Source organism: Diabrotica undecimpunctata, chromosome 4 (genome assembly GCF_040954645.1).
Source record: "Diabrotica undecimpunctata isolate CICGRU chromosome 4, icDiaUnde3, whole genome shotgun sequence".
Classification (NCBI taxonomy): domain Eukaryota; kingdom Metazoa; phylum Arthropoda; class Insecta; order Coleoptera; family Chrysomelidae; genus Diabrotica; species Diabrotica undecimpunctata.
In genome coordinates, this window is record NC_092806.1 from 119,047,485 (window position 1) to 119,062,881 (window position 15,397).

The following is a 15,397-nucleotide window of genomic DNA, read 5'->3' on the forward strand; positions in this document are numbered from 1 at the left end:
GTCCAGTTGTATTCCAGTTAATAAGAAGCCGAGTGTCAAATTTTGCGTCCCAGTGAACAGCTTCCATCCTCATTTTGTTTGTCTCTGGTTGTCATCCCAGGCTATTTAGCAGTTGATGCATTGTTTGTGTGGCAGAGATTCCAAATCCAGTTCTTACCCCAAAAATTTCAAAAGAAAAAAATTGACATTTAATGAAAGACCAGGTGCCATTTTATAGTTAAATTTTTTTTCATGTAAAAATAAACAGTTTTCATTTGTAACATAACATTTGTAAATTATAACCACATAAATTTTAATCTGTTTTGTTAAATAATTGCTTTTATAACAGGTTAAGAAATTTTAAACAGTATAATTATAAATGTTAGGGTATGGCTAAGCAGTCATTATTTATTCTCTATTCAAGTTTTAAAATTTAATATTGACATCTGACAGCTAGTTTTATTTTTTGACATTTGATACATACCTAATCATAACTGAGATCTTGTTTTGTTTTTGTTTTTTAAAAAAGGTTAACCTCTATGCATAGTTTCATTTAAAAAGCTATTTTTCATTTCTAATTTTTTCCATTACAAATTGTCGCCCATTAACAATGTAGTATCTCCAACTTCTAGAGTTTGTAAATAGATAGTAATATAGTAAGTTTGTTTTTTGTATTTTATTATTACTGTTTATTTTTGTAATTGTTTGTGGTGTAATAATAATAATAATAATTTTCCCTAAACCATTTTGTTTATTTCTTTTAAAAAAAGTTTCTAACCCCTTTTTATATTTTTATGAAGGAAGAGCCTTTTGTTTCATCCAGCAGGAAGATTCTTCTAAGCGGCATTCTTATTTTAAATAGCTTGAGAACCTTCTTGTGTTTTGTTTGTCCAGGAGACTCATGTAAGTAAGTTGCTTTACTTTTTGTAATTGCCCATCCAATCCAATCCCATCTTGTTATTCACTTATCCGCGATCTAGCTCTCCAGAGAAACCCTGAGTAGCCATTCGCAACGTTTCGGTTTGTTTTGCTTACCCTATCTCTAGCCCCATAATTTCTGTCCCCAATTTTCAACCCCTTATAGTAATACCCTATGTGGTAAGCAAAATAATCGTGACAATATGAGGTTATTTAAAAAGCCAGATTTATACCGACCATTCCCCTTCATTGAAAGAATTAAGATAATTAATAGTGCAACTCTGTCTGGATTGGTATGGGGTGAATTGAGTAGCTCTATAACCGATGCAGCCGGTCCCAAACCCGGATAAAAGAGGAGGGATAGAGGAGTAACACCTCTAAAAAAAAAACAGGGTTCAGCTGAACCGGCTGATAGCACCCTGTGAGGGTCCCTGCCTGGGGTACAGATGAAAACCGGTCTCGAGAGTAGGGGATGGCTGAAAAAGTCACAATGGTCGAGAGGGCGGAAGAACCAAGAGCGTCTGATCCAGAATGGGAGGCTAAAGAATAGGTCCTACAAACGGGGGTTGTGGCGTTAGGACTTAGCAACCTAACACACAGAAAAACATAAGGGTAAGAAAAACGAAAATCACAAGGACGGAAACATATCTTCGGTTGGAAATCAACACCTCTGATAGAGGGAGCCCCATCGGATAAGGGGGGGCAATGTTGCGAAGAGTGCGGAAGACCCAGTCTTATCAAAGCTCAACCAAAAATCAAAACGAAGAAAAGATAGAACACTCATATGTGCAACATGGAATATACAAGGATAAAACAAAAAGGCGACGGAAGTGATCAATGAGTTTAGAGAAACAACATCGACATACTAGTAACAACAGAAACAAAAAAGAAAAAAAATGGAAGGGAAACAATAGAAGACCATATCCACTGCTGGAGCGGAGTTAAGAAAGAATGTAGAGCAAAGGCAGGAGTGGGAATACTAACCAAAAAATAAGTGGAAGAACAGGATTAGAACATAGGAACCAATCAACGAGAAAATAATTAAAATGCATATAGACATATACGGTAAAGAGACAGTGATACTCGAAGTATCTGCACCAACAGACGATTCCCCGAGAGTAGAAAAAGAACATTTCACGGAACAATTTCAACATCAAATAGAGCTAATTAAAAAGAACGCGAAGATAATTATAACAGGAGACCTTAACGGCAGAACCGGAAGGAAAGAAAACGATAAAGTAGTGCGGAGATTTGAAGAGGATGAAAAAAATAATAACGGAGAACGTCTGATTGAATTATGCGAACTAAACAACCTAAAAATCACCAACGTATTCTTCAGACATAAAAATATTCATAAATATACATGGACGCAAGAAACACGAAAGCTGAAATCGATAATAGACTACATAATAATCAAACAAGACACTACAATAAAGATCAAAGATGTGCGAGTCAGAAGAGGAGCAGAATGTGGAATGGACCATAAACTGCTGACAGCAAAAATGGGCATTAATTGGAAACAGAACAAGACCCCCTCTACAGAAGAACCGTTGAACACTATAAGAGAAAAACAATACAATATAGAACTACTCCAAGAACAATCAATAAGAGAACTATACCAACAACGTCTAGACCAAAAATTAATAGAATTTAATACGGCAACATCGAAGAAATATACGAGCATATAAAGGCGAGTATAAAACAAGCAGAGTTCAAAGCCCTTGGAGAAAAAGAACATATAACAAATAAACAGCACTATTATGAAATAAATGAATCAACAAAAAGAATAATTGAAGAAAAACAGCAACTATACAGAAAATGGCTGACTACAAACAACGATGAAGTTTATAAAGAATATAGAGAAAAAGGTAGAGAAGTGAAAAAACAAATAACACAACAAAAGAATGAAGAATGGGAAAGAACCTGCTTAAATATTGAAACATACATAGAAGATACAAGAACTTCGGAGTGATGGAAGGTACTGAGAGGATTGAAACAAAACTAAAAAGAAAAAATTAAATTGGGAAATATATAGACTATTACAACGAACTGTTAACAGAACAAAGACCACAATTCATTGGAAAAGAAAATAGGCGAAGACAAAGTAGATCCCCACAACAAGAAATAGAAATAACAGATAGGGAAATGAGAACGGCCATAAAAGCAATCAAAAATAAGAAAGCACCGGGACCTGGAGGCAGCTCACCTAAGCTTATAAAATACGGATCAAAAAAATTACACCGGATGATACAATGGATATTTCAGAAAGCCATAAATGGAGAACAGCTCCCAAAGGAATGGACGGAGGCATATATGACATCTATATTTAAGAAAGGAGATAGAAAACGATGCAAAAACTACAGAGGAATAAGCGTAAAATCATCAATAGGAAGATTATATGGGATGATACTGCGAGAAAAGATAGAGCAAGCGATAAAAGGCAAAATCGGGGAGGATCAGGCAGGCTTCACGGCAGGAAGATCGTACATAGACCACATAATATACACACTGGAACAACTGTTGGAAAAGAAAAAAGCAAAAAATAGAGATATACATTTGGCATTTGTGGATCTGAGAAAGGCATATGACTCTGTACCAAGGTCTGAACTATGGGAGGTAATGTACAAATTAGAAAAACAGACGAAACTCATAGAAGCTACAAAAGCTCTGCATAAAGAAAATAAAGTGTTTATTAAAATGGGAACAACAATTATAGGAGACTTCACCACAACAAAAGAGCTCCTGCAGGGTTGTTCCACATCTCCAACCCTATTCAAAATATACATAGAAAAAGCCTTGACTACATGAAAAAGAAAATGCGAAGGCATGGGAGTACCGGTACGGAACGAATACCTATATACGTTAAGCTTTGCAGACGATGAAGTAATGATTGCACAAGACCAAGATGACCTCAGCTACATGATAAGAAACTACAAGAAGAATATACCAAGGCTGGCCTAGATATTAACCTCGCGAAAACAGAGTACCTATCTACAAGTGAAGAAGATCTACAGATTGATAACAACGTAACAATCAAAGGAAAGGATAAATTCAAATATTTGGGGTTTATAATTGGGGAAGATGCTGCAGAGTAAGAATGGATAGGAAAAGTAATGACGAAACAAAGAAAAGAACATCAATAGAAACAGATATACTAACATATATAGAACAAAAAAGACTAAAGTGGTATGGACATGTAAAAAGAACTAACGACAGCAGATGAATAAAGAGAATAACCGAATGGACCCCCATAGGAAGGAGGAAAAGAGGACCACCCCGAAAATCCCAGAGGAACGAAGTAGACGACGCCATGAGTAAGAGAGGCCTAAACGATGGAGAATGGGATGTCATCAAGTGCCACCAATTACGCACTTCGATGTTGCCACAATAAGAGCGTACCGGCCAACTACGCAATATTACACCATATTGCGCAATAGTTGGACAAATTAATAAACATGGAAACTTGCAGCAAGTTGCAACACATTTTCATACGTTTATTAATTACACCGGAGACGACAGGGACAACAGAGAAAGATGGAAACGATTGAGCGAGGGAAGGCAGTGAATACTGTAGAATCCCTGAATATATATATATATATATATATATATATATATATATATATATATATATATATATATATATATATGAATATATATATATATATATATATATATATATATATATATATATATATATGAATATATATATATATATATATATATATATATATATATATATATATATATATATATATATATATATGAATATATATATATATATATATATATATATATATATATATATATATATGTATATATTCATATATATATATATATATATATATATATATATATATATATATATATATATATATATATATATATATATGAATATATATATATATATATATATATATATATATATATATATATATGAATATATATATATATATATATATATATATATATATGAATATATATATATATATGAATATATATATATATATATATATATATATATATATATATATATATATATATCTTAATATATATAAATCTCGTGTCACAATGTTTATCTTCAATGGACTCCTAAACCAATTAACCGATTATAATAAAATTCGCACACCATGTGCAGTTCGATCCAACTTGAGAGATAGGATAGTTTAAATCTCAAATTATAGTCGCAATTTTAATTTATTGCTAATTATTTGTCTGTTATTATTTGACAGTCACAATTATCTGTTAACTCCAAATGATTCTAACAGATGTCGATACCTTTCGACTGGGTTGAGTAAGTAATCAATAGATGGCGCTGCTATGGTAAATCTACGAACGTGTCATATAAGATACATTTTAATAGCATAATTACCACTTGTTGTTGACGCTATAAAATTAATTAAATTTATTTTGTAGTGAACGAAATACTGTATAATTCAATTATTTTCACTTTTTAAATTTTTGATGTTAGCATAGCCGGCCACGTGTTACTTAGACTGAAGTGTAAATTGAATTCATATTATAATGAAGATAATACAGTGAAATTAATCCTGTTTTTTTACTTATTTGTGCTTCATTGATCAAAACTTTATAATTTAATTTGAATATATGTATGTAAGTATTATCACATAATTATAAAATTTAATTAAAATGTCAATGCAAAAATGATACACAATTTCCTACACTTTTTCAATAGTTGTATAAATATTTTTTTTTATTGTTTTTATTTAACCTCTATTAAAAAATATTTAGCACTTATTATTTCAATGTGCTATGATAACAAGTTTTTCAGATTTTTTTTCTTATATTTTAATTTATTTCTAATTATTTGTTTGTTATTATTTGACAGTCACAATTATCTGTTAACTCCAAATGATTCTAACAGATGTCGATACCTTTCGACTGGGTTGAGTACGTAATCAATAGATGGCGCTGCTATGGTAAATCTACGAACGTGTCATAAGCTATTTTTGGTGTTAGCATAGCCGGCCACGTGTTACTTAGACTGAAGTGTAAATTGAATTCATATTATAATGAAGATAATGCAGTGAAATTAATCCTGTTTTTTACTTATTTGTGCTTCATTGATCAAAACTTTATAATTTAATTTGAATATATGTATGTAAGTATTATCACATAATTATAAAATTTAATTAAAATGTCAATGCAAAAATGATACACAATTTCCTACACTTTTTCAATAGTTGTACAAATATTTTTTTTATTGTTTTTATTTAACCTCTTTTAAAAAATATTTAGCACTTATTATTTCAATGTGCTATGATAACAAGTTTTTCAGATTTTTTTTCTTATATTTAAACGATTAAATTAGTATTTCAATTCTTATTGAAATTATTATTTAAAATCTATAATTTAAATATGTACATGTCAGTATTATCACATAATTATAAAAGTTAATTAGAATGATTTTCAATTTTTCTTTTCTCATATTTAAACGATTAAATTATTATTTTCAGTCAAATGCCACCGAAAAAATCTAACCTCAACAACGCGAGCAGCAAAGGGTCACGACGCAAACGTGTTGAAAGAGCTCAGCAATTACCAGAACAAATCGAAACAAGAAATGCAGCTCAAAGAATTAGGACTGCAGAAAGTCGTGCACAAGAATCTCAAGAATAGCGTGACGAACGTCTGCAACAGAATATTACGAGAACAAGAGTGGCACGACAACGAAACATAGCTACAGTACGAGTACTAGATCGACAAAGGCAACGGATCAGCCGCTCATTAACACGTGCATCATTCGTTCGGCTTGCCTTTGAATATGCACCAGATATTAACTACTTAGCGCATTCAAAAATCGCTATCGGTGGAATGGATAAAGTATGTCAATATTGTCAGGCATTGAAATTTCGGAATGAAGCAGCCGGCATGTGCTGCGCATCAGGAAAAGTTGTGCTGTCACCTCTACCCGCTCCGCCGGAGCCTTTATTATCCCTTCTTACTGGCAATTCAGATGATTCCAAATTATTTTTGCGTAAGATACGCAAATTTAATTCTTGCTTCCAAATGACGTCATTTGGGGCAACTAAAATTTGCGATCGTGCATCCGATGGACGTAATTTTGAAACTACATTCAAAATTCAAGGCCAGGTGTACCATAAAATCGGATCACTGATGCCAATGCCTGATAACAATCCGAAATTTCTTCAAATTTATTTTATGGGCGATTGTGAAGAGCGCGTGACGACTCGGTGCCTGTATAATTTTATTGAACAAGCAGAGGAAAGAGCAATTGTGATATTATTGGAAAATTTTTTAGAAGATCACAATCAACTAATTCAATTGATCAAAAGAGTTTCGCCACGACTGCAAAATGACAATTATCAAATCGTCATAAAAGCCGACAAAGTACTATTAGGTGAACATGCTGGTAGATTCAACGCTCCAACTACTGTTGATGAGGTTGCTGTTATCATGGTTGGTGATCCAGTTGACAAAAGATCTATAAAAATTACACGGCGAGACAACACTGTCAGTACGATTTCGGATCTACACCGTTCATATGACGCACTACAATATCCATTGATATTTTGGCAAGGACAAGATGAATATCACCTTAATATCAAACAGTATGATCCAAATACCGGTAAATTTGACAATTATCTATTTACTTTCTTACTGTATGTATAGATTTTAATTTCGTATTGCATTTTATTTTTTATTTTTTTAGGTGATTACAGAAATAATAAAGTTAGCTCAATGAAATACTACGCATACCGAATAATGGTTAGGCAACATCAAGACAATTATATCCTTCGATATCGTCAGCTGTTCCATCAATACATTGTTGATATGTATGCTAAGGTCGAAAGCGAACGCTTGCGATTCCTTCGATTCAACCAGGCAAAACTACGATCGGAAGAATATATTCACTTACGAGATGCTGTTGCTGGAAACATCGATGGAAATTTAAATCCCAATGACATCGGTAATGCTTTCATTTTACCTTCAAGCTACATCGGCAGTCCACGGAACATGCAGGAATACATACAAGATGCGATGACTTACGTACGTCATTACGGCCGACCGGATTTATTTATTACATTCACATGTAATCCGAATTGGGAAGATATACAAACTTTACTATTGCCAGGACAACAAGCCATTCATCGTCATGATTTAACTGCACGTGTGTTTAAACAAAAATTGAAATCCTTAATTGATTTTATTGTTAAATATTCAATTTTTGGTATCACACGTTGTTGGCTGTATACGATAGAGTGGCAAAAGCGAGGTTTGCCTCATGCCCACATTTTGGTTTGGCTTAAAGATATAATCCGTCCTGAAGAAATCGATCAAATAATTTCAGCCGAAATTCCAGACCCATTAATTGATCAAGAATTATTTGATATTGTCACCAAACACATGATCCATGGGCCATGCGGTGCTTTCAACATGACGTCACCGTGCATGGAAAATGGAAAATGTAAAAAAAAATTCCCAAAGCCGCATACGAATGACACGATCACGGATATTGATGGTTATCCAATGTATCACCGCAGAAGTACTGAGAATGGTGGCCACACATTTACAATGCGACTGCCGAACTTTCCAAATCAAGTTGAGTTTGATAATCAGTGGGTGGTACCATACTCACCACTACTTTCAAAAACTTACAAAGCTCATATCAATGTTGAGCTTTGCAGTTCTGTTAAATCAATAAAGTATATTTGTAAATATGTAAATAAAGGCAGTGATTTAGCCATATTTGAAGTACAAAACATAAATAAAAATGACGAAATAGCACGATACCAAATGGGCAGATACATTAGCAGCAATGAAGCTATTTGGCATATTCTCAGCTTTCCCATCCACGAAAGAGATCCTGCTGTCCAACATCTGGCAATACATCTTGAAAACGGTCAACGTGTATACTTCACTGAAGAAAATGTTCTCCAAAGAGCGTTTGAAGCTCCGAAAACGACTCTAATTGAATTTTTTACATTGTGTCAAAAACCTGATGTTTTTGGCCAATTCGCGAAGACATTGGTGTTTGGTGATGTTCCACGTTATTTCACATGGAACAAATCCAGTAAAAAATGGGAGCCACGGAAACAAGGAAAACCACATCCTTCCATTACAGGCATATTCAAAGCTAAGACATTGGGGAGACTTTACACGGTACATCCAAAGCAACGTGAGTGCTTCTATTTACGTTTGTTATTGGTGAATGTTCCTGGACCAACGTCTTTTGAATTTTTACGAACAGTTAATGGTCGAGTATTCAATACATACCAGGATGCATGTCGTGAACTGCAATTGCTAGAAGACGATAACCATTGGGACTTAACGCTTGCTGATGCTGCGTTGACATCAACACCGAATAACATTCGTCAGTTGTTTGCAATTATTTTGACGACATGTTATCCCTCGCAAGCACAAACTTTGTGGGAAAAATATAAAAATTGTATGACAGAAGACATCTTGCACCGAATTAGACAAACAAATCAATGTAAAAACATAGATTATACACCAGAGATGTACAATGAAGCATTGGTCTTGATCGAGGATTTATGTGTTCTTATTTCAAATTTACCACTTAATCATTATGGTATGCCATCACCTAATCGTCCATCCACCGACTTAGTCAATACCGATTTACAACGAGAAAATCAATATGACCATGGAAGTTTAGCAACAATTATCATGAACAGTGAACCATTACTGACAGTAGAACAAAAAATTATTTATGATCGGATTATGCTGGCTGTTGCTGCTGAACAAGGCGGTTTTTTTTTTCTTGGATGCACCCGGTGGAACCGGTAAGACATTTTTAATATCGTAACAATAAAACACTGAAAACTTTGTTTTCAAACTTCCACAAAATTTATTTTAATTTCTTATCACTACAGCTGTTTCGGCTGATTGCCTTTCTCAAGTGATCTGTTTTTGGTATGGGTTTACACTTTATAGTCTCTAATGGAATAGGTTGAGGAGGGGAGAACTGTTTGTCTCAAGTTGGTCATTCAGAATTATATCTGTGTTTTTTAATTTGTTGATTTCCATAGATTCTAACAAAGATAGCTTAAGGCCTTTATTTTGAATGTGGAGAATTTTAAATTCGTCATTAAAAGAATGATTATGATCTAGAAGGTGAAGTGCGTATGTAGAATCTGTTTTTCTATTATTGAAAGCCCTTTTATGTTCTGCTATTCGTTTATTAAAATTTCTACCTGTTTGACCAATGTAAGTTTTTGGGCAGTCGCCACATTTAAGTTTGTACACACCACTGTGTAAGTGTTTTTTATGTTGGCTCTTGTTGTTTTTAATATATTTGCCTAGGTTGTTATTTGTTCTGAAAGCTGGTGTTATTCCTTTCTTTTTTATGTGTTTGGCTATTTTTGTTGATATTTTGCCTGTATATGTAATCGAGCAGAAGGTACTGGGTTTTTTCTCTGGTGGTGGAAATACTAAGTTCAGGGCTTTCTTCTGTAGTTTTTGATTTAACATTTTATTAATTGTTTGTTCGTTGTATCCATTGTTTACTGCTATTTGCTTAATGATATTTAATTCTGTCTCAAAATTGTATTTTGACATAGGAATTGCTGTTAATCTATGTAACATACTATGATAGGCTGCCAGTTTATGTTGTGTGGGATGGGATGATGAATTGTGAATAGTCGTGTCAGTATGGGTAGGTTTATGAAATATGGAGAAGTCATGTTTGTTTTTAAGTCTGGTAATTTTTAAATCTAAAAAATTTATGGATTGATTTTGTTCTGTTTCTATTGTAAATTCAATATGACTATGAAGAGAATTAATATACGATAAAAATTGGTCGAGTTGCCTGTTAGTTCCTGTGAAACATACCAGTACATCGTCTACGTATCTCCACCAATATAAAAACTGTTTGAATATGGGATGTTTTAAAATCTTTGTCTCTAGATGATCCATAAAAATATCTGATAGCAATGGGCTTAGAGGATTGCCCATTATAAGTCCTGCACTGTTATTTGTATATAATTCATTATTAAATTCAAAGTAGTCCTGGTTTATGCAAACTTCAAGAAGATGTAAAATTTCAGATGTAATGATTGGATTTGTACTATTTTGGTCTAAAAGGTTTTTTACTAGAATAAAAGTTTCTGTGGGAGGGATACTAGGAAAAAGATTTTTTACGTCAAATGAAATTAATCTGGAGTTGTTAGGTAACTGACCATCAATTATTTTTAATATTGTTGATTCTTGCCAAAATACGGTCGCAACAAAAAATCGCATTAGCAGTAGCATCGTCAGGCATTGCGGCTACTTTACTGGATGGTGGGCGAACAGCACATTCAACATTCAAGCTGCCATTGGACGTTCGTAATAAACCAGATGCAATGTGTAACATCAAAAAGAATAGTGGAATAGCTGCAGTGTTGCGGAAGAGTTCTATAATAATTTGGGATGAGTGCACAATGGCACACAAATATTCACTTGAAGCATTAAACAAAACTATGCAAGATTTAAACAGCAATAATAAACTTTTCGGTGTTTCGCATGTTTGAAACAATCATTCTTATGGCGAAGTGTTGAAACACTTCGATTGACCATAAATATGCGAGTACAATTGCAAAATAATCCATCAGCACAAATATTTTCCGAACAACTACTAGATATTGGGAACGGTAAAATAGAACTGCAACCAAATACGCAATGCATTAAACTACCAGACAATTTTTGCACTGTTGTTCAGGATAAAAATGAATTGATTCAGAGTATTTTTCCGGATATACAGAATAATTATTTGAATTATGAATGGCTTAGTCAACGGGCGATTTTGGCAGCCAAAAACGTTGATGTTGACGAAATTAACTTCCAGATACAACAGTTGTTACCAGGTGATCTGATGTTTTTTAAATCAATCGATACTGTTGTTGATGAAAATGAAAGTGTAAATTTTCCGATTGAATTTTTAAATTCATTAGATATCCCTGGAATGCCACCACATAATCTTCGATTAAAGATTGGTTCCCCTATTATTCTCCTCCGTAATTTGAATCCACCTCAATTATGTAACGGTACGCGTTTGGTCATCAAAAAGATCACCGGAAACATTCTTGAAGCAACCATTTTGGCTGGGAAGTTTAAAGGAAAAGTGGTCCTGCTGCCACGTATTCCGATGATACCATCAGATTCTACCATATCCTTCAAAAGGCTACAGTTTCCAATTCGTTTAGCTTTCGCCATGTCTATAAATAAATCTCAAGGTCAAATAATGTCCATTTGTGGTTTAGATTTGGAAAATCCATGTTTTTCTCATGGGCAACTATATGTTGCGTGTTCACGTGTTGGGAAACCGTCGAATCTATTTGTGTTAGCTAAAGACAGGTTAACCAAAAACATTGTACACCGATTGGTGTTAAATTAAATTGAAATTGAAAGTATTTATAATTAAAAAAATAGATATTAATGTTTAAAAGTTTAAGACTGTCTGCCTTGCCTACCTCATTCATGAGTTTAAGCGTCACATGTTATTTACTGTATTATACTGTAATATACTTATATTTGTTATAAAATTAAATGGAAATAATAAATCTGATAAATTTTTATTTTGTACCTATTGATTTCTGCTTAATATCAAGTGTAAGAACATTTTAATTAATTGTGTTTAACGTACTTCCCCTTCAAATCTCAATCCAGTGAATTTGTATACCAACATCAAGATTTTCGTCTTTGTTCATAAATAATTTCATTGTACTAAAGGGTTATAGTAGTAGAAAGTCAAATAAGAAGATCACTATATTTTTTTACAAATACCATCTGTGTAAAAAAGCATAGTGGACTCCGTGACTGATGTTCTCTTATTGTTCCTCTTAGATTGTTTACTATAATGTAATATAACAAAAACTTTAGCCACAGCAACGCGTGGCCGGGTCAGCTAGTATATATATATATATATATATATATATATATATATATATATATATATATATATATATATATATATATATATATATATATATATATATATTAGTTTTTCCTTGGGTTTAGGTTAAATCAATTATATTAGATGTGGAACTAGATTTTACTTTCCATAAAAATTAACGTTTCGGCAGGAAACCCTTGCCTTTGTCAAGATTCAAAACGTAAAAACGGACACTGACATTATTGAAGTGTTTCACTTGAAGTGTGTGTTTCACTGACGAAGTGTTTCACTGGCACAAATGAAGTGTTTAAAGTGAAATCACTTCATTAATGTCAGTGTCCGTTTTTATGTTTTGAATCTTGACAAAGGCAAGTGTTTCTTTCCGAAACGTTGATTTTTATGGAAAATAAAATCTAGTTCCACATCTAATATAATTTATTAAACCTAAACCCAAGAAAAACTAATTTTATATTAAATATAGTACGGTTCAAATAACTCAAAACTATTATATATATATATATATATATATATATATATATATATATATATATATATATATATATATATATATATATATATATATATATATATATATATATCTATATAATACTATAAAACTGCATCAGTCCATATCTGTAAGACAAGCTGCTCTTAGAAGGAAAATCAGTCCTTATAAATTAAAACAAAAAATCCAATTAAAAAATGGCACCTTAAAATGGAGTGAAAAGAGATAATTAATGTAAAAAGTGACTTACATGTGAGGTTACACAATTACGTTGGTAAAAAAGCCACCCAGTTTTACAAAAAATTGGTCGTACAAATCAAAAATTCCCATAGTGTATTCGTATTCGTATTTGAAAGATTTATTTTAAAAATTAGGGTAGACCGGGGTCGAAAGTAACAGCCAGCGAAAGCAACAACTCAAATATCTGAAACCACGAAAACAGTAACAGCGCTTGCCCTAGTTTTGTAAACTGACAAAATTGCCGACTACAATATATTATTAAGCTGGGTACACACATGCGAGCATAACTGTTCGCGAACCGTTTGTGAACGCCATATTCGTTAATGTGTACGACGGGACGAACCGCTTGCGAGGTGTTCGTTCGTTGCTCTTCAGGAACCACGGCCTGTCGGTTTTTGGGACGAACACAAAGAATGTTCGCAGTTAAATTTGGACGGTGTTCGAGACTATAAATTGTTTCTGCTAAGTGTGCGATGAGATTATTCGGTTAAACAAAATTGCTGAACGAGCTCGGCTTATTCAAAAGTAACGAGAGACATTAATAACAGATAATGTAAACAAAACCGAAATATTTAGAATAACGATGTAAATTAATTCCCGGTTTGTTATTTAAATACTTAGGGTATTGGATAGTCGAACATAAACATATTTTTAACGAACTGTTCGCGAACAGCTCACGAGCAGTTCGCGAACAGTTCGGTTCGCATATGTGTACCCACCTTTACGTGAGCGATATCGGCGCCAGTCTCGATTGTGTACAAGAACGCAATTGTTTTTAGTGCTCCTTAGTAATAATTTTCGAGTGATATCTAAGTGAAATATAAGCTTTATTGTTTCAGGTATGTACTTTATCTTGCATATATAGTTAGTTTAGATATTTGAAGATAATATAAACACAAGTAACTGTCTACATTTACCGTTGTTCATTGTCAAAAATTAAAAAGTTTTTAAAAAGTAAGGTCGGGGCCGAACGTAACATACTGTCGAGAGGGCGATTGTAACGTTACAGCCGACCCCGCTAACAATTTTAAGCATTCTGGTTTGTTAATATATTATTTTTTTATTTCCAGAATGCCTCGTACAAAAATTAGAAGAAGTAATAGAGGTTCCAAAGATATTGCAACTTATGAAGCTGCATAAGCCGAAATAATAAATAGTATATCCATTCGTGCAGTGGCAAAGAAGTACGTTTTGTGTCATGTTTCTTTAAGACGATTTAAAATTAAAAAGGAAGCACCAGTTGAGGGTTTAAATAATTCTCTTTTCATGGGTTATAGAGCTTGGAACAAAGTTTTTACCGAAGTCCAAAAAAAAATTATGGCAAATTATATTGTAAGAGCGGCAAACATATATTATGGTTTTTGTCCAAAATAAATCAGAGAGTTGCCATATGAATTAGCCAATAAATATAAGTTAGCAATACCACCACAGTGGGAGCAAAACCAGATAGCTGCAGAAGATTGGTTCCGCAGATTTATGAAGCAACAACCCCAACTCTCGTTAAGGTGCGCAAAACCAACAAGTTTAGCTCGTACCACTAGTTTTAACGAGAATAATGTTTCCTGTCTTTTTGATACTTTGCAGAAAGTTATGGACAAATATAAATTCGAACTTAAAGACATATACAATGTCGATGAGACTGCGGATGGATGCAAGAAAGTGAATTTCTCTTAAATTCTTACAACACTTTCGGAAATATACGTCAGCGACTACCGATCACAAAATCCTGCTACTACTAGATAATCACGCATCTCATTTTTCTATTCAGGCACCGGACTATTGCTTTGAGAACGGCATTGTTGTGTTATCCTTCTCGCCTCACTGCTCTCATAAGTTACAACCATTGGATCGCTCTGTATATGGGCCATTAAAAAAGCAATTAA

At 33.2% G+C, this 15,397-nt stretch overlaps 1 protein-coding gene across 1 annotated transcript; it reads left to right on the forward strand.

Annotated features, from left to right (window-relative positions):
* The first annotated feature begins 6,729 nt into the window (after nt 1-6,729).
* LOC140438923 (uncharacterized) lies at nt 6,730-15,188 on the forward strand. The gene is made up of 3 exons (XM_072528556.1): nt 6,730-7,504; nt 7,589-9,680; nt 14,894-15,188. The coding sequence occupies exons 1-3, from the start codon at nt 6,730-6,732 to the stop codon at nt 15,186-15,188; spliced, it is 3,162 nt and encodes a 1,053-aa protein (XP_072384657.1).
* Nucleotides 15,189-15,397: the final 209 nt, after the last annotated feature.